The 21,083-nt window shown below is 41.2% G+C and overlaps 1 protein-coding gene across 1 annotated transcript in view; it reads right to left on the bottom strand.

Annotated features, from left to right (window-relative positions):
- Positions 1-1,292: 1,292 nt before the first annotated feature.
- Positions 1,293-21,083, bottom strand: part of Klhl6 (kelch like family member 6) — a 61,072-nt gene continuing 41,281 nt past the window's right edge. The window contains exons 3-7 of the mRNA XM_027951561.2: positions 19,640-20,089; positions 13,091-13,328; positions 8,142-8,344; positions 6,584-6,797; positions 1,293-5,271 (exon numbers count right to left, since the gene is read on the bottom strand). Coding sequence (XP_027807362.1) covers positions 4,970-5,271; positions 6,584-6,797; positions 8,142-8,344; positions 13,091-13,328; positions 19,640-20,089 — 1,407 coding nt within the window. The 3' untranslated portion in view covers positions 1,293-4,969. The remainder of the gene's footprint in view (positions 5,272-6,583; positions 6,798-8,141; positions 8,345-13,090; positions 13,329-19,639; positions 20,090-21,083) is intronic.

The raw sequence follows: 21,083 nt of genomic DNA on the forward strand, positions 1-21,083 counted from the left end.
AATCTCAGATGAAAAAAAAAAAAACAGAAGTGAAAAACAGTGAATGGTAAACAGGCAGATCAATGCTAAGGCCAGGATGCACTAGACCTTGACAGGTCCCTAGACCAGGGATCTTGAACTATGACAGTGTACACAAACACAAAATGAGGCATGGCCCCACAGGAACAGGGAGAGGACTGAGCATCCAATTATCCCTGAGATCTCATAGGAAAATTGGCTGAGCATAAAGTTAATAAATTGGCTGAGCATAAAGTTAAGGTCAAAATCCCATTTTGACTCATAGCCAGTACACTGTCCATTGGATTTCTAGCCCAGAATCAACTCCAGAACAACTCTCCCCATGAGATGAATCTGTGCTTCCCAAGGTTTTCCACCAAGACCTCCTAAAGCAGAAGAATAAGAAACCAAGAGGGAATGGTCCAAAGCTATTCGTGGAACACCAAATTTCTTTGGAGCCTCAAATTTCCTTTTCAGTTGTATAGGACTTTTGCATTATAATCCAAAACAAACCAAAATGATTTCAAGTTCTTCAGTGGGTGAGAACTACAGCCCTCCATCTCATATACTGATGCGAAAAGAGTGGGGTTGGTGGGGCCTCAGAGATGACATGGAAGACACTGGTAGAGGGCTTAGAAGTCAGATCTGGAATCAAAACCTAAAAGAGGGCATCCTGTAAGAGGGGGTGAGGCCAGGCAGGATGAAAGTCGCATAAATTGCAAATGAGTTGGGAAAGCTTGTTCAGAGAGGCAATGTGGATTTAGGGAGGGAAAAACTGTACTGTTAACCATTCTACAAAGCAAACCTGGTGAATGGTTGTCTTCTGCATTAATCTAAACTCTCTTGATCTACTGAAACATTTTAAATTCCCACCAACTACATTTAATTTCAATTCAGATAGTATTGATTTTGAAAAATAGTATTTATTCATATCAACCAAAAGAAGTAAAAAAAATCATTGATTATATACAACACATTCTTATCCATTTCATACACATTTTATTGAATAAATTAAAACTTCTTTAACCTATAAACAACATCCTTGCTTTGATCACTTAAAAAACTACAATCTCATGAAACCAAAAATGCTTAAATGGTTTGGTTCACTATTTATGCCTATAAATATAAAAATCTGACCTGTCAGGACTGGCTTTGCAGTACCTATATTTGAGACATATGGGAATTTACATGGAAGTTGACTCTTTGAATCATGAGATCTAACACTTAGAAGAAAAAATGACTTTGCAACCCCAAATTAGGACTTCATACAAAAAAATCCATTGATGTCTACTCACTTTAAAAATTATGGAGTACTTTTATTTTTCAAAATCAAATAGGACAAGTAAAGAATGAACACTACTACCTCAACTTTTATAAATAGCAAAGCTATGCTTTCACAGCTATAAAAGAATGTTGAGAATGATAATTGTTATTTCCCTGAGAGCATGGTTACTTTGAGTTCAAGGACATGGAGTTTTACATGTGTGTGTTTCCTGAAACCACTGAGACCAGAATGGCTGAAAGCAAAGAAGAAGACATTTATCTGTCAGTGTTTTGGTGAGCTTAACTCCCTGCCTGTCAGACCAGCCTTGACCAGCCTTAACCTCTTCTACAGATTCTACTCCATCAAAGGCTCTGGGTCTTGTTATCTCCATTAGGATGCAAGACCCAACCAGGCAGCTCACAGGCCCCACAGCAAATTGCCCCAACTGTTGGCCCTGCTCTAACTTGTGCCTCAGTTCTAGGAAGTAGGTTCCCTCTTTGTTTCCTTGTGTGCAAGTCCCCTGCTCCTTTATTCTTTCTTGCCCTTCTTGGGACTGGAGTCACGCTTACAAACTCCTGGGCCGCAATATCATTTTCTAGACCCTCATCTTCAAAACCTGACCTCCTCCTCCTCTACCATGTCTATCCATGCAGAGGCCCTGCCTCAACATGCCAACTGTGGCAGAACCTCCTTCTATCCCCCCTCTGAGTCCTGGGGTTGTTTCTGGGTTAGCCTCAGCTTGCTCTCCCCATACTGGTGGTACATAACCATTAACTTGGTGCAAACTTGGGATTTTGTTTTATTAACTTGGAATGGAAAGTAGATTTTAAGAGCTTCTAGTGCCTAGAAGCTTAAACTCTGATGACTATACTTGCAAAGTTTCCCCAAAATGACTTGAACTTTTTTTCCTTTCCTAAAAGCTACAGGCTGGCAGCTTCAAATGCAGAACCCTAGATCATTTTTTTGGAGGGGGGTTTTCCAAGGATTGAACTCAGGGGCACTCAGCCACTGAGCCAAATCCACAGTCCTATTTTGTATTTTATTTAGAGACAGGGTCTCACTGAGTTGCTTAGCACCTTGCTTTTGCTGAGGCTGGCTTTGAACTCTCAATCCTTCGGCCTCAGCCTCCCGAACTGCTGGGATAACAGGCATGCACCACTCTAGATCTTCTTAATAGGTAAATCTGTCCCCTGACCCACATTATTATTAAGAACTCCTGGATCTTGAATACCTGTAACTTTACCACAATTCACATGTTTATTGGTGTTACAAAAATCATAGAGACTCCTCCCCTTGTGTGAACTTAGACATTATGAATTACCCCTGAAACTTCAGAACTGCATTTAGAATCAGGTTTATAACTTAGAGATCCTATGTCCTCACTTTCCCAGCACAATCTTAACCCCCCCACACACACACACACACACCTCTAAAGAACTGTAAGTTTGCTGATTGCTTCTATCAAAGGACAGTACCCACTGGATCCCTGGCAAGGAACATTCTCTTTCTGAGAGTTGTGTGCCAGTGATGTTGTCATTGGATTTCCTCTTTGGAATCTCTTCCCTGAAATAGCCTTTGGACTAAGACTGATTTTTCCTGTAGGTCACAAATGGCTCAGACAGTGATCTGCAAGAGACAAACATGTAAGAAATCACCACTAGTTGACCTAAGTGCACAGCTCTCAGAAGAGACCCCCTTGACAGGCAATCAAGTCTTGGACTCAGCCCCATAAGTATGCATCTCATTTTTGGCTAACTTGAAGAAAAGAAAAATTAGAATATTGATTGGTGGCCCACTTACCCATTTATTGAGGTCTCTAGGGTAGAGATTTGATTTCCAAGATTGACAAACATGCAATGAACTAGATAACATTGCTGAACTAGATTAAATTGTTGCAGTTGAGAGCTTTGTGAAGGTCATTAGAGCTTGTGGTGCATGACAGTGTGTTCTCAATATCCATAAGTATGTGTGCATTGACCCGTCTTAATTTTCTTCTCAGGGGATAGATCACCTGACCCTAAGGCAGAGCATTTTACACACCAACATGTATTTATATTTATCTTCAACAAGCTAGGCATAAATAGAGATATAATTTTCCAAGTTTTAAATATACATTTACAACATTAAGTTCTTCTGACCATAATTTTTTTTTCCTTTTGTGGAACTGGGGATTGAATCCAGGGGTACTCTACCACTGAGTACATCCCTACCCTTTTAATTTTATTTTGAAACAGGGGCTCACTAAGTTGCCTAGGCTGACCTGGAAGTTGCGATCCTCCTGCCTCAGCCGCCCAAGTCCCTGGGATTACAGGCTTAGACCACCACACTTGACTTGACCTTAACTTTTTTTCTGTAAATTAAGTTCACTAGCAACTCTAATACCTCTGACTTCCCAAACCACTGAGAAGTACAAGCACAATATGCCCCTTCTGACATGAACTAAAACTCTATAAAGAGAACTGAAATCATACAATGAAAATAAAGTACCTGGGGTAATGCAGTTGCTATGTTTTTAACTACAGCGTATGAAACAGGATCTCTTAACCTGTTTCTCTATCTTGGGGATTAGAATGAATTTCCAGTGAGCTCATTTGAAAGTTCTTTTCTTAGAGTGAAGGGCAGACTCTGTTCTTAGAATCAAAATTGAGCCAAGCTTATTCAAAACTCAAGAAGATAGGCTTTAAAAGATCCTGAAAACTTCAGGTGAGTGGGTCCAGATCACAGTCTTAAAGTAGAAAGTACACTGTCAAGAAGAATCTGACATTCCTGCAGTGGCCAGCAGTGTTGAGATGTTTACGTATTTAAAAAACAATAGTTTGAGTCTCTGGAAACCTCTTTTCTACATTACAGTACAACTGTTGGACATTAAGAGTCCAGGCACCAGACTGTGGTGAAGGTAATTCCATCTGGCAATGTTAGTTCAAGTCCAAAATGGGCCATCCAGTGACCATAAAAAAGAAAAGCTTTGATGCCAGGAGAACAGAACACAAAACTTTTTATCTCTTTCAATACAAACTGGTCTTCCCAGAACTGCCTCCCCTGTCAAGTGGGACAGCCTATGAGACACTCTTGACAAAAGCCCCCAAAGTCTCCAACACTAAGGATTTCATAAGATTTAAATACAGGAGTGAAAAGAAAAAAAAAAAAAAAGGAAAAAGAAACACCTTTATTTCCCTGCCTTGCTGAGTCAATCTTCTAACAGACTAGCCAGAACAAGACCTGAGTCAGGTTTGGGTTTTGATTTTCCTCCTCTCAGTTAGGCACATGGTGGGGAGGACATTGGCTTTGAACTGGAAAGACTTGGGTTTATACTCCTGGCATAGCTACTTGCTAAATGAGTACCTGGGGGCAAGCCACTTGACCTTTCTGAAACTCAGTTTCTTCTCAGACTAGAGTGACAATATCCCAGCAGGCGGTCATTCCCATGGTTAAATGAGTTAATATAGAAAAAGACCTGGCATAGGGTAGAAGTGTCGCAAATGTTAAATATTACTCTTCTTCCATCCTTCCTCCTGAGGTAGGTCATGCAAACATTTCTGGCCATTTTCAAGTGTTCCAAAGTTGTGACTTGCTAGGTGCCCCAGAGCAAGCCGGGTGCGCTCCCGATGCATGGCCTTAAACACAAGCGGAGCCTGCGGGTGGACACGGATGAAGGGCGCAAGGTAGAACTAAGTGCTTCCGGTGGCGCCCTCCAGGGTCCCTTGTCAGTCACACAGACACAGCTCCGGGCACGATCCTCCGGATGTGGGTGTAGGACTTCCTGATGGTGACGCTGCCGTGGTGCGACACCCCCCGGGGCAGGACGCACTCCTCCGTCAGTTTCTGAGCCTCGGGGTCCCAGCACAGTACAGTGGCGATGACCTCGTTCTTCTCGTCCCGCCCGCCGGTGATGTAGAGCCGGTTGTTGCAGGGCGCGATGCCGCAGCTGGCCCGCTCGTGGCTGAGCTGCGTCACCAGGCACCAGCTGTCCTCCAGAGGGCTGTAGGCGTACAGCGCTCTCATGGCCCCTCCTGGAGAGGAAGAACACACAGGGGAAGCATCCTACCATTTTTCTGGGTTTCTATCCCGTTAGCCACTAAAATTCTACTTCCGGTTAGGGCAGGACTCCCATCTTGCCAAGAGAAACAGTGGATTGATGGCCCTTTCCCAGAAAGCCAGGATGCATCCTAGGAGCAGCAAGTTGCCACCGAGATGACTCACAATGTCCTTCCAATTCTGCAGTCGTGGTTCTAAAGAACAACTGGCTTAACGTAGCTACCAAAATGTACCTTAAGACTGCTCCTGGGAAGAAATATGGTGCCTTTGGAAGACGTGGTCCATAATCCCAGCTCTGCACATTTTATTCTGTTACCATGGGCACCAAGACCATGGTGGTCCTAAGATGCACATAAAGCATCCGGTAGAGCACTGGTTGATAGAAATCATCCATCCCTGGCAGTAGCCGGGTTGGCATCTCTTCAGAGACTCAGCATGATCTGAGACACAAGCCCAAGGTAACCATCTTGAGATTAGACTTTTGGAACAGTCAGGAAACTAACCATGAACACAGGAGAAATCTAAAGCAAGGGAGAAAAGTGTTTTCCCCTTAATCTGTTCCAATGTTTTGCCCCCAAATGCCTTCTCTGATTAGCTCTCATTCACTGAAGTTATTTATTTCCTGGCATCTTGGCATCTCCTTCATCAGTAGTTCTCTACCCTGGCTGCTCATTAAAATCACCCGGAGATTTAAAAAAAAAAAAAAAAAAGTTGTACTGTTCCCCAGCAACCTCCTTCCCTCCTGAATTCTGATTTCATTGGTCTGGGGTAAGAACCAGTTATCCATAGTTTTTTCAAAAGCTCCCTGGTTATTCTAACTGGGAGCCACCATCCTTAACAAATACATGCCAACTGTGGTCTGGCTGGCTAGACTTTTCTCTCAACTAAATGTAACTTTTCAGAGCCCCTAAAAAGCAGCGAGAGAGAAATTTCCATGAACACAAACTAGGAAGTAATAATAGCTGCCACTGGTTGAGCACTTATTATACCATGCACATTTCAACTTCTATACATTCCTAATGTTTGCAAAACAACTTTCCTCCTGCAATGACTTCAGGCCTCTTCCTCTGGGCCACAGTGTCCATCTGTTTTGTTACCCCTAAACAGTTTTTATTCTGCCTTTAGGACTGTAAAGGAAAATCCACCAAGACCTGAACCAACTCCAACTTTTCTTCCTTTTCAGCTCTACCCACTTCATCCAGGAATTCTCAAGAGAATTATATCTGATCTCTGGCATAGCTGCATTAAGGGGGACCTCAGATAAATAAAAAGCTGTCACTCACTCACCAACAACATAGATGCGGTCCCGGAAACTCACTGCATTGATGCATTTAGCCTCCACAGGCATGGCTGCCTTTAAAGTCCATTTATTGGTGGAAGGGTCATAACACTGAGTTTTGTCTGTGGCCAGTTTTCCATTAGGCCCTCCCCCAATCACATAGAGCTTCTTCTTGTGGCTGGTGGCGGCGAAGGAACTGACATGGACAAGGAGGGGTGCAGCCTGCAGAGGCATGGGGCACAAGAAAAAGGTGTCAGCTATGCTGCCTAAATTGCTGGAAGAACTCACAGGACATATGCCCTGGGATGCAAACCTGGGCATCCTTCTCCTGAACTGACAAGGCCTGTGGGTTTGACTCTCCTTAATATGTGGAGAGAATCAAAGCATGCATTTCCCAGCCTCCATACAGGCAGGCTAGGGCAAGCTGTGTGTTGGGATGTTCCCACCTGTTTTCCCGAGTCTAGTTCTCAAGGAAGGAGAGGGTACAGGCAGAAATTAGTGTTATATAGATGAAGTCAGCCAATGTTGGAGGAAAATGATTTTTCAAACATATATATTCATTTACATGTTCATTCAGAAAATATCTGAGTACCTACTATGTGACAGCATTGATTGTCTTTAGTGTTTATATCCAGGAAGAAAAGCTAGTATATGGGTTTAACCAGCCATTTGGGGGCACATTGCAACTTTGGGGATTAAGACAGACTTGTACTTCTACCTTGTAAATCCCAGGATACTAAAAAGAATTTCAAGAGCCTATTACCTATTTGCATAACCCCTTTGAGTCATGGAGTAACTTTATGATGGGACTTGATGATTGGGGAACATGTTGGGCACACCCCCAGAGATGTTAAGGGCTCCCTATATAGCACTTTTCAGGTTGACAGGCCTTTTTTGGATGTTGTGGTGATCTGGGGACCTTTGCTTGTACCTACAGTGACTGTGTTTTATACTTCCCAAAGCTGGAATATGCTCTGATGAGAAGAAAGAAAATTTGAACTTGAGAATAACCTGGAACTACAGGAGGCGAAGTCACTTTACTTTTCCTGGGTATGACATACACCTGAGGTCACATTGAGAGTCTTACATGTGGGCATGTAAATGGTTCATCATTAATGGGGAAATAAATAAGGGCTGACTTCTAAACATGACCAAATGACTCTGGGTTCACAAACAGTGCAGTGTGCGGATGCCCGCATGCCTGGTGTGGAGACGAATCTCATGGAATGCATCTGAGGGGACAAGACTCTGGGCCAGACATGTGACCATGGGATCTACCATCTCAGGGCAGGGTAAGCCTCCCCTCCACAGCCTCCACATAGAGGGCTCTGGCTGCCCAGAGAAAGCCTCCCCACCTGGAAGGACATTATTGCTTTGCCTTGATAAGCAATGCTGAAGCCCTGACTCCTAGGGAAAGGAATGTTCAGAGCCACCAAAAATGTTCTCCATAGGAGCAAGGCAATCAAAATGCTGGCCACCGTCATAGGCATGTGCCTTTTTTTTTTTTTTTTTTAGCTCTGAAGTAATAATACAGATAGAGTTAGTCATAGAAATAATCTCCCATACCTCCGACCAGCAGTTGTGGAAGGGGTCGTAGGTCTCCACGTTGTTGATCCTCTGTAAGCCATCAAAACCTCCAATGACATAGACCTTGCCACCCAACACCACCATTTTATGCCTCCAGCGGCCGATGTTTAAATATTCAATCTGAATCCACTTGTTGATTGAAGAATTGTATTTCCAAACATCATGCTGTGTTTCTTTGCCACCTATAAGAAGTAACAAAATATTTAAGAAACCACCAGATGAGTCAGAAATGCAGCTTCTCCCATCATTTCTTAGAACTCCTAAAGCACTAAATCCTCATGCCAGCCTCACTCCAAGGGGAGACAAGAGAAATCCTGAAGGTGAATATGGTCTATGGCAAGACTTGGGGGAGACAAAGCAAATACAGGGATCTGGGGGTGGGGTGGGTGGACCAGGAGGGGAGCCATGGCCTCATGGTGTGCAGTGCCACATCAGTGCCACTGGAGTTCAACCTGGGTGAGTGGGGAGGCAGAGGGAGCCTGGACTCTGTGTTTTTGCCCACAAGGAGCAGGGAGTGAGACCGGGCAGAGATGGCAGGACCTTGACCACCTGGTAAATTAGAAGGCAGCTTAAGTTCTAAGTTTAAACAAAAGAGCAAAGACACAAATTTGGAAAAATCAGCAAGAAATCTTACAAAATTCTCTTGGTTCATAGCTCTGATCTAGTAAATATACAAGTGGGACTTGCCCTTTTCTAAAATTATTTTTTGTTATAAAGTAAGAGGTTCTCACAATAGTTCCTTTGAGAGTGAATCGGTCAATATTGAAGACAACTCTCTTGATAAACAGAAAATACATAATTCATCAGTTAGTGAGAGAGACCAAGACAAAGGAGGGCTGCCTTTTGGGGTGACTTTAATAAAACATTTAAACACCTTTATGTTTCCATTTCCCCACCAGCATGCAGCACCACCAACTGCTTGAAGCAAAAGACTATATTTATCAGACTTATGAATGTGCACTAGTGGGGCAAAGAAAAATATCACTGACAATGTTCTGGGTCACAGGTTTAAGTGTTTCTCTAGGGTGGAACCCTAAAGTGGGATTTCTAGGTCAGAGGCATGAGCACACACCAAGCATCTTTGGGAAGCTATGCTGGTTGACCTTTCCTCATGTCCCACCCTCAGCTGGCAGGGGAGAGTCCCCCTGCTCCTCTCTCTGCTATCCCACTTTGGTTTTCCCTGACTCTAAGGGAGGCTGAGCTTCCTTTTCTCTGAATTTCTTATTCATTATACTCTGACCATTTTTCCTTTGGCTCATACACCTTTTAGAAGTCTCTATTCAAAACAGTATGATATTGATCCCATTTAGGTAATGTCAAAGATTATAAAGTAAGTATAAACTTTCAGAGAATATACGCAATCTTTATTTAAAATAGGAAAAAAGCTCTATGATTTTATTTCTGGATTTTAAAGAAAATCTGACTAACTGGAAAGCATAGTGTATGCGTGGGTGTGAAGACATGTTATTGCAGGGATACCAACCCTCCCTCAGGGGATCTGCATACTCAGTGCCTGAAGGACTTTTTAAAGGGAACTCTACAGGATAATTTTAAATTTCACTGAGAAAAGAAAATTTAGGATGTTTTTTTTTTTTTGTATTTTTGTTTGTTTTTCAGGGCTCTTATGTGCTCTACTGCTGAGCTGCACACTCATTTCAAATGCACAGTCACTCTGATTGGCTCCCTGAAGGCCAATTTAAAGTATACTTTTCCAAAAACTGTTGTTGTTGTTGTTGTTGTTGTTGTTTTTCTGGTGCTGGGGAGGAAAGCCAGGGCCTTCTTGCACATGCTAGGCAAGTACTCCATCACTGGAAAAACTTCTAAGAAATATTTGAAAAAAAAAAAGAATGAAGTAGGCTTTCCTCGGCAAATATTAAAATATGCTTAAAAGCTATTAAAATAAAAACACTACAGTATGAGCACAAAAGTAGACAAACTGATTAATTAATAACAAGGATACAAACAGGACTAAAATATATAGAATTATTTAATAAATGTTATTAGAACAATTTCTATTCATTTGGAGAAAAATTAAGTTAGATACCGATTTCACATTACATTTAAAATAAAAGTCAAATGTAACTGCTGTAAAAGTAATTGGGGAATATATAAGAAACCATCTTAATAATCTTGGGGAGGGGGGGAAGATTTCTTTCTTTTTTTTTTTTTTTTTTTTTTTTTTGGTATTGGAAATTGAACCCAGGGAAACTTAACCACTGAGCCACATCCCCAGCACTGTTTTATATTTTATTTAGAGACAGGATCTTGCTGAGTTGCTTAGGATTTGGCTAAGTTGCTGAAGCTGGCCTCAAACTCACAATCCTCCTGTCTTAGCTTCCCAAACCGCTGGGATTATAGGCATGCACCACCGTCCTGGCAGACAAGGAGAAGATTTCTAAGCATGACATGAAACTCGGAATTATATAGGAAAGAAAATGACTATATAAATATAAATCAAAGTTAAAAAGACAACCATTATCTGTTTGCAACACAAAAGGCAAAGGATACATATAATAAGACCTCCCAAATATTAGTAAGAAAAAGACAACAATCAATAGAACAGCCCAAGAGTATAAACAGATAATTTTTTATAATAAATGCAATTAGCTAATAACTATGTAAAAATATGTCCAACCTCACCAATGCTCCAAAAGTATAAATTTAAACATTTAGTCTATTAAAAATGTAAATGATTGATAATAAAAATTGTTAGCAAGGATGTTGAAAATGGGCACTGTCATCCAACACTGATTGAACAACAAATTGATACAAACTTTCTGGAGGACAATTAGCAATATATACCAAATTTCTCTATTCACAGACCTTCTGACTGCTTCCAGGAACTTTCCAAAGAGGAGCACAAGTATATAAAGTTTAAGTGTTTAAGAATGCCTACTGGAGTGGGGTTTTTTCCCCCAAGGAGATTTTTAAAAAGAAAGTTGTAAAAAATGATGTTTTTTTTCATTCAATAGACTGCTTTACAGCTGGCAAAAAGAAGAGCAGTGGTGTCAGGCCTGGTAGCACACTCCTGTAATCCCAGCAACTTAGGAGGCTGAAGCAGGAGGATCACAAGGTAGAGGCCAGTCTCAGCTACTTAATGAGATGCTATCTCTAAATAAAAAATAAAAAGGCCTGGGGATGTAGTTGAGAGGTAAAGCATCCCTGGGTTCAATCCCCACTACCAAAGAAGGGAAAAGCACTGGTGAAAATGATAGGTCTCATGGAGCTCTCACCATGTAGCTGACATGTAGTATGTCACTTAACATGCATACATCCATTGTGCCAACATGTAACGATACCCAGGTATACTGCTAATGGAAGTACACGTTTCTGTTGATTTAACTGTGTAGACAAGCATGCTTGCATGTATTGCTGGTATCATTTTAAAATGAACAATAAATTCAAGAGGAAAAGGACAGTGGTAGAATAACGTGCTGTATAAATGGCAAAGATGGATTATGACCACCAACCCTGTTCCCCACTCCCTCCCCCCACACAAGGCTAAACGACATTTCCCAGGACACCTGTATGCTGGGAGAGAAGGGCACACAGCTAGTCTTTGCCAATGGAATGTGAGCAGAATCGAGGTGCTCTTTCCAGGCTGAGAGGCTTTTATGAGGACATATGCCTTCTCAACCCACTGGGTTTCTCTGTCTTCCCTAAATGAAGGCCACATGTGGGAAATGGAAGCATCACAAGATGGAAGAAGGCTGGGTCCCTGAGTGCCTGAGTGGAAGCAGATGGACCCCTCCCCTCACTCCCACATTCTATCATCTTAATTCACTGAGATTTAGGATTGCTATATCACTAATACTACTTACCCCAAAACAATATCACTATTTTTGTAAAAATATAGAATTATAATGGCACAGAGAAACTACCTATTTTCTATTCTTTGTATTGTTTGAATTTTCTATAACAATTACAAATATTTCTACAATATAAAATAAAACTAGAACCTAATAGATGGTATGAATATTTACAAAGAAGAGCAGACTTGCCCTTCACTTTGAAGGAAACCAGCTTGGGAAGCTGCTCTTCCCAAACAAGTTCATTTGCAGAAAAGCCTCCAAGGGTGGGAAGGGATGCTCAACTCTTCCCTAGGGTCCCAAGAAGGGTTGAGTTTTTTGATGTGAGGATGAGAGCCTGGGACTCAGGCTCAGCACCTGGGTTGGGATCCTGCCTGACACCTACCAGGGTGTGACCCTAGTTATATTCTAGAACCTCTCTGAGCCTCAGTTTTATCCTATCTACCTTACAGAATCAATGTGAGAGCAAATGATTAAATGTTATTAAAGTAGCTTCATCTACTATGCAATAAAAAATGTTGAGACTATGTCATTCAATAAACATTGATTGAATGTTTACTCTGAAGTCAGGCATAATGCTAGTGACTGGGGACATAGTGTTGACTTGCATGGCAACTTCAGGTCTAATTGAAGTCAGCCATAAAGTAATTGTGAATAATTGACAATTTAGCAAGAAAAATGTATGCTTTTCATATTACTTCAAAGTCTCTCAAAATATGACCTAATAAACTTAGGAGGGGGTCAGGTTTGGGAGAAGAGCAGAGGTTTTCATTCCTTACTATATTCCCACACCTGGTTCAGAGTCCTATGCTAGCTTGTAGCAGACCCTGAATAAACCCTGGTATCATTTCTTCCTTTTCCCAGAAGGACTTGACCTCTCTGCCTGCTCCCCTAGATCCCAGTACAATGCTGCTCACGTTTTAGAGTTTATTAGTTAATAATGCACTCTCCAGGTAAGACTACCTGAGCTCCTGGTTCCATGACCTGACCCAGTCAGAGTTACATCATTGCCAACTCACAGTCATTCTCATAGGATGGTTCCCTGGCTCTCACTTGGGAAAATGTGGCATGCTATTGTGGAGTATGGGCTTGCTTTGGCTCCACATGGCTCCTGCTTACCTGAGATGTAGACCTCATTTTTTAATGTCACGCATGCAAACTCCACCCACTTCTTATTCTCAATCTCCAGCTCATGCTCAGTCAATGGGAGCTTGGCCACCTCCAGGCGACTGCGCCTCAGGGGATCCAGGCAGGTTACCTCTGCCACAAACCGTTCGTCCTTTGTACAGCCACCAATGATCATGAACACCTCAGATTGGAATTCGTGCATCCTGGGCTTGGTGCGCTCCGAAATGATCTGAAAATCAATGGGGGACATATAGGCAGGATAACATGATGAAGCACAGCTCAGGCTGTGAAGCCATATGGAGCAGGTCCCAATTCCAAAATCTGTATGTATGACCATGTGACTTCACCTCAGTGTGCCTCTGTGTCATCTATACAATGGAAATTTTAGTGTTAACTACCTTATGGGTTTGTTGTGAGAATTAAGTAGCTTGATATATAGTGTGCTTAATCTTGAGCCTGGTGTGTAATGTGTACTCAATAAATGTTACCTATTGGGTTTTCTTTTATTTTGTTTTAAGAAGACAGGGTCTATTTGCCATCAAATGTACTTACTGCCCTCTCCCATGCTTCCTACCTGGTCTGAAGCCTTAAATTCTTGAATTTCATTTTGGGCTATTTCCCAGTTCCCCTGATTTCAATTTCTTAATATCTCAGATTTTGCTCTCCACCAACCTCCTTTTGGAAGGAAAGTCCTTTACAGTGACATATAGAGCAGAAACTTAGGAGGAAAAAGAAGCAGAGCCAGAGAGGCTGGGGAACTGGTCCTTATACAAGTTTATGACCCTTCAGAGACTTGAATAAGGAACTCCACACTACAGGTATTTGAATCCAGTTGTAAAACCAGGGGTTTGGAAGTCAAGTACACTGGGCTTCCATCACCTGTGGCCATGTGACTTTGGAGAAGTGATATAGTCTCTGAAAAATGATTGTTACTGGTTCTGTGACTTTAGGTCATTGTGGACACTCTTGATGTCATGAGGTAGAGTGGGGCACCTGGCACATACACAACCCTCATCAGATTGTCCTGTCGGTGGGAGCAGTAGCAGATGTCAATGGATATCACTAGGAAAGGAAGAGCTGCCTCTTCCTGGTTGCATCCAATCCTTGGTGCTCAGTGGGGAGGTTCCTTGGGCGTACTGATGAGAGTCAGAGAGGTAGTGCCCCCTTGTCCACCGCCAAAGCAGCCACTGTTTCCTACAAAGTTAGGCTGATCTAACAGTTATAGAACTTTGATTTTGCTCACTGGTGTTGACAAATTGGTTACATTACCAAAGACTGAGTCCTTACAGGGTGAATTCAATGACCACAGTACACCCAATCTTGACTTTTCCATGAGTCTTTATTTCCTTGTTTTTCTGTGCCAAAGAATCAGCTCCAGTAAACTCTTGAGACTGGACCATGGCCATAGAGTTTGCAGCAGGACAAACCCTAAGCAATGGGCTGAGCCTGAGGGCATCAACAGTAGAAAGTAGGAAGGTCAGGAGGGATGCTCCAAGGAACTTGGAGTCAGTTAGTTGAAGACACCAAAGCAGCAGGACAGGATCTAAGCAATGAGTTGACACCAAAGACAAACTTTGACATTTTGCAACTTTCCTTCCAGCTACCAACCCTAGTTCCTGTCCTTAAATTTCCCCTACCTATGTCTGAGACACAACATCCAGCACCAATCTGGTCCTCTTTCAGAGGAGATTTAGGTGTGGTTGGGTTTTGTGTAAAGGACAGCATCATCCTTCAGAACTGGTTCCTCTGTGACTCTTATTTCAATTCTGACAACCAGGCCTTAGCCTTCTCTTGGAAGCTTCCTGTCTTATGCACCAACAACCTTCTGGGCAGTGGAGGCTGATGGGGACCTGGACTGGCAATGGCCTTACTTCCTGGCTCCCAGGGCTGACAGGGTATTCTTTGCTCCTGAATGTCAAATATCGGTGTAAACTAAAATTGTGGGTTTCAACACCAACAACTGGAGCTTATGGGTTTCTATACGCATAGGGTGAATGAGTGAATGGGGGGATGGATGGATGGATGGATGGGCAAATTAGGTAACCCAGCCCCTTACATGGATTATTTTTTCCATTCTAAATTATTGTGGTAACCATCCTCCACAATGGCCACAGTGATCCCTGCTTTCCAGTAATCACACCTTATGTAGTTCTCGTCACACTGTTCCAGAATTGATCTCTATGATGAATAGTAGAGCAGCAATGATGGTCCATCAGGCTTCAAGGGGCATGACAGCTTCCATTTTGGTTGCTCTCTCATTCTCAGAGCGAAGTCAGCTGACATGGAGATTCCCACATGGCAAGAAACCAAGGCCTCCAGCCAACAGCCAGTAAAAAAACTGATGCCCACCAACAACTCTGTGAGTTAGCTTAAAGTGTGTTCTACAACTCCACTTGAACTTTGAAACTACTGTAGCCCCAGCAACCTGACTACATCCTGGTAAGGGATCTTGCATCAGAAATACCCAGCCTAACCCCACCCAGGACTTGAGAATGTTTGCTGTTTGAATTTTTTTTTTTTTACAGTGCTGGGGGTTGAATACAGAACCTTGCACATACTAGGCAAGTATTCTACAAGTGGGCTCCACCAGCTGTCTGTTTTGTTTTAAACAGTTGAGTTTTGGGGTAGTTTGTTTTTCAATGATTGATAACTAATACAACTAACTAATACAATCATCTTGGTGATGTGATTGGTTGGATATTGAGAATTGCCTTGTAACTAAGCTTGTAACTTAATAGTGCTGAGTGCTGGCACTATCATCAAATTGCAAATTTGGTAAAATATTAAACCCCAAGGCTTGAAAGATGTCAATTTGAAGTCAGAGATATGAAAGTTTGTTGTAGATTTACATAAATATTTTCCAATGAATTGCACTCAACGATCAGGTCTAACCAGTTTAACTTCAGATTGTTAAAAACAGAACAGATAGGGCTAGGGATATGGCTCAGTGGTAGAGTACTTGCCTGGGTTCAATTGTCAGTACTACAAACAAACAAACCAAAATGAACAGTTGTACCTGACTAACTGCTCATTGTTCACAGAGTTATACTTGAGGACAAATAGAAATGACCATATTGGTCAACAAAGCTGTCCTTAAGAGTGAGCCTCTGCCTGCATCTTCCCATATCATACTTGTCAGAAAAACCTTTATAATAGACCAACTTAGTCCCTGGAAACTTAGAAAGCAATTAAATGAAGAGGCAACTTTTTCTGTCCTAAAAAAACAAACAAACAAAAAAAAAAAACTCTTCCAATGAAGGTTCCAGCTACTACTTTTAAACAAAATGTAGATCAACATTTGCTTTTAAGATTCTAAAATTTCTATCATTACCACCAGCCTACAAGATGGAGAAGATTCTAGGGAAGAAGAGATGAAGGTTGGAAATGAAGGTTAAGAGGAGGAGTGTATTCACAAGAGTAACCTCCAAACTCACTCTACTGCCATCAGGAATAAACCCAAGATATTCAAGCAGTGCGTAGATTACAGTTCAAGAGACCACCTGGCAATGAGACCCAATTTGGAGATCTGTGATTGATTCAGTTGTCCAGAATATAAAATGGAAATGAGAAAGTGCCTTGTTCAGGATTTGAAGAAATAAGGCAGCAAAAGACTGAGACCAGTGAAACAAGAGATTTGAGTTCCAGAGAAGAAAATGCTTGATTGTGGGAGACAGAGCAACCATAAAGGAATTGAGTGAGAATAACACCAGCTTCCATTTGAGGGACACTTATCAGACACTAGACACTGTACTAAGCACTGTACTACACATATTTCATTTATTATTTTATTCAATTTTTAAAACAGTTCTGTCTCTTGTTAGATATTATTATCCTTGTGTTACAGATTAGGACTGAGCCTTAGAGTAGCAAAGTAGTTTGCCTGAAATTACACTGTCAATAAATTGTACAGTTAATATTAAAACCCATATCTGCTCACCACCCCACCCCACCCTCTGGACCTTGAAAACACAAAAGACAGTGAAGATGTGTAATTGTAATAATTTTTGCAGAAAACAGGATAGAGACTTTCTATATGAGAGGAAAACCTTTATTGCCTATATCTTAAGGTCTTAGAAAATAGCAGGTAGAAGCAAAAGTAACTAGCATGTTCAAGTATAGAATATTGGAAGTATAGTTAGCCAAGACTCTGTACTTTAAATTGACCTAAGAGAAACCTTTCTGCAGTTGTATGATACCCAGTGTGAATTATCTGCCAAGTTCCCACATATCCACCATGGGAAAGGACCTATGTGGGTGGTGATCTGGTCTTCTCCCATAGTCTAATTGTCCCAATGTCTCTGTCAGACCAAAAGGTTAGTGAGGCAGAGACTGTCTCATTAGCCAAATAAACCTCTTTAATTTTTAAATTATCAGCCTCCAGTTATTTTTTATAACAACACAAAATAGACTAAGACATAAGTTGATGTTCAGGATTTATCTGTGAAAAATGAAAGCACAACATTTTAAAATATATGGTTTGAGTAAAAGTAATTCTTATGGGGAAATTTTCAGCATTGATGCTAATATTAAGGGAAAAAAAAACTCAAGACCAGTGTTCTCAGCTCCTACCTTAATAAACTAGTAGAAGAGTAAATTAAATCCACAATAAGCAGAAGAAAGAAAATAATCAAGATCATAGTAGAAATATATAATTTTTTTAGTTATCGGCGGACACAACATCTTTGTTTTGTATGTGGTGCTGAGGATCGAACCCGGGCCGCACGCATGCCAGGCGAGCACGCTTACTGCTTGAGCCACATCCCCAGCCCCAGAAATATATAAATTTTAAAAAATAGGAAAACAATAGTGAAAATAAAACCAAAAGTTAGCTATTTGAGAAAATCAATAAAATTGATAAACCTCTAACCAAACTGTTCAGGAGAACAAAAAAACAAACAAAAAATAGGATACGAAGTTCCAATATCTGGAATGAGAGATTGGATATCCCAACAGATCCTATAAATAATAACAGGGTGATAAGAGAATACTATGAATAATTGTATTCTAAAAAACTCAGCAACTTACGTGAAGTGAAACAATTCTTTGAAAGACAAACTACCAAAGCTCATTCTAAAAGAAATGGATAACCTGAATAGAACTGTATCTATGAAAATTATGCTATTTGTAATTTTAAAAATCTCAGAAAGAAAATTTCAGGTTCTGGTAAATTCTACCAAATATTTAAGGAAACATTTCCAGAATGAATGAATAAAAAGTGGATCTAAGAATGACAGAGAGCTAGAAAAAGACAAACGGTGGGGTGGGGGGAAGAGCCAGAGGAGCCTCAGACAAATGATTGCTGAGCTACCTTTGGGTAAGGTTTTTCCCAATGGTCTAACAAAGAAGGCTTGGTGGCTAATCTCAGAACTCTTGTATAGTGACACATGTATATGGGTCTGCATGTGTACAAATCATTAGCAAGATGTCCCTATAGCATTACTTCCTGCCAGTTTTGTTCTTCTGTAATACACTTGCTCTCACATTTATAAAGTTTTGAATAAAAAAAAATTCTTCAGAAATTGTTAAGGAGACCCAGGTAGATCCAGATGCTCTGTGTATTCACCATCCTGGTATTTGTCTAAGCACTCAGTAAACATTGACCACTAACTCACTATGCACCAGAGACTTGCTTCTAAGATCTGGAGATGAAAAGTCCAGTAAGTTACATTTCCTACTATAACAAGCTCTCTACCTAAAGGAATTTACAGATTCTGAACTCAAGGTTTACCACATGACAGCTAGTGCTATAATTAAGGAAGTCACCAAAGGCTATAAGAACACACATAGGTCTCTGAAGAACATGCTTGAACTGAGTTTTGAGGTGGGAGTGGAAGTTAACTAGAGGAAGAAAAAGAAAAAGGCATTCGGATATCACCTGCCTTGGCCTGGAGACTGGACTACACTTCCACTTTGGAGAACAACAAGCAACACATCAGGACTAGAGCAGAACAGAGAGGTGGGAGATGATGCCAGGAAGCCAGGCTGGGTGGGGGTTAGGCAGGAAGTGTGGTTTTCACCCCAGAAATGACAGGGATCCAGTGAAGAAGGTAAGCCAATGAGCAAGAGGCTCACACTTGAGTTTTAGATAATCCTACTGGTGGAAATGAATCAGTGTGAGACCACACTGAGAGCAAGAAGGTGAGTTCTGAGGAACTTTCAAGAAATTTGAGAAGGAAAGGATGAAAGTCTGAACCAAGATAATGTAACATAAGAATCCATCCAAGAGATATAAGGTTTCACCAGAGTGGACAAATTAGGAAAGTGGCATGCCTCTGGACAGGGCACGGTCCTTTCTGTGTGCATTGCCCCTGACCAACCTCCTGCTCTCACACAATTGAGAAGAGCAAGAATGAATCAGGTGTGGTGCTGGGTGGTTTCCTCTGTCACCCAATCCTATCAGTAACTGTCTGAAAATGTAGTACATCCCCATTTTACAGATCAGGCATTCAGGGCTTCTGGAACTTCTTGACTCAAACTTTGAACAGTATAGCATCTTCTAATTAATCTGGTTAAACATAGCATCTTTCATCTCTAACTCACCTCATTGCCAGAAAGGTGGTACATCCTGGCTTCCTGGAGCAGTGGGAAGACCTCTGGGCACTGTCTGATGAGAGGATCTGCTTCGACCGTCTCCACAAAGTACCACGGGTCCAGAAGTGGCAAGCGCACGTTCTCGAGAACACAGGGGAGCAAGCAGAGTCGCTCTGACTGTTTGTGGCGGACCCAGCTCATCACAGTCTCAAACACCTGAGCTTCCTCAGTCACATAAAGGTCGTCACTCTTCAAGATGTGGTACAGAGTGTCCACGGGAAGTTCAAGGAACTCCTCGGAGTTCAGAATCTGCACAAAGTTTTGAATGATGTAATTCTGAACTTGCTTCTTTAGACTGTCCAAAGAGTGTGTGTCTGCCAACCTCAGGATTCCAACACAGTTTTCTGGGTTCAAGGCTTCTGTGAGGAAGCTGGCGCAGGCATCCACCATCCGCAGGAACTAATGGAATAGAAGGGAGCGAATCAGGCCAGAAAGTGGACTGCCACAAGGATGTTTATCAGTGAGCTGTGTAGAGTAGCAAAAGCAGAAACAACCAAAACGTCCAACAACAGCCTAGATAAATTAATGATACATTGCTCTAGTCAACAACTCCATAATCATTTAAAAAAACACACATTATCATAGGATAATAAATGATGTGGAAGATATTTATAGTGTATTGAGGTTTTTTTTAAATCTATCACTGAATCTAATTGAGCCTAGATTTATTTATTTGTTTGTTTGTTTGTTTATTTATTTATTTATTTATTTTTGCAGTGCTGGGGATCAAACCCAGGACATCACCCATGCAAGGCAAATACTCTACTACTGAGCTACATCCCTAGCCCAAGTCTCTAGGTTTAATAAACCATTTACTGGAAATACAGTGGAAAGAGGAACATGCTAAGTGACACCATAAAAACACAATCAGCAAAATCCAAACTGTGGGAAATTCCCCAGGACAACTGATTCCGTTTCCTCAACAAAAATATTTACAAGAGCAAAAAGAGAAGGAGAGGGCAAACCTAAAGATAAAGAGATTTAAGAGACGTATCAACCTACTGCAAACTAAGTCTCCTGCAAAATTAAATCTCTGATTTAAATGAAGAATAAAATACTGTTGGAGAAATGTTGATAATGACTAATATTTGGTGATATGAAGAAATTATTAATTTTAGTATTATTGATTTTGGTACTATGAGTATTTTAAGAAAAAAATACTTATCTTTTAAATCCTTATTTTCTAAGATTATATGCTGAAATTGTTGCAGATGAGAAAAGCATTTCACCAAATAATATGCTCATTTACAAGTCTATTTTTATAGAGAAAAATATATATGATGTAATCACTGAATAAAATACACTAAAGACTAACAGTGTTATTTCCCTGTGCATCAATATAGGTATCTTAGGACAGATTATACTGCAGTAGCAAACAACCTTCACACCTCAG

The sequence above is a fragment of the Marmota flaviventris genome, chromosome 8 (genome assembly GCF_047511675.1).
Source record: "Marmota flaviventris isolate mMarFla1 chromosome 8, mMarFla1.hap1, whole genome shotgun sequence".
Classification (NCBI taxonomy): Eukaryota; Metazoa; Chordata; class Mammalia; order Rodentia; family Sciuridae; genus Marmota; species Marmota flaviventris.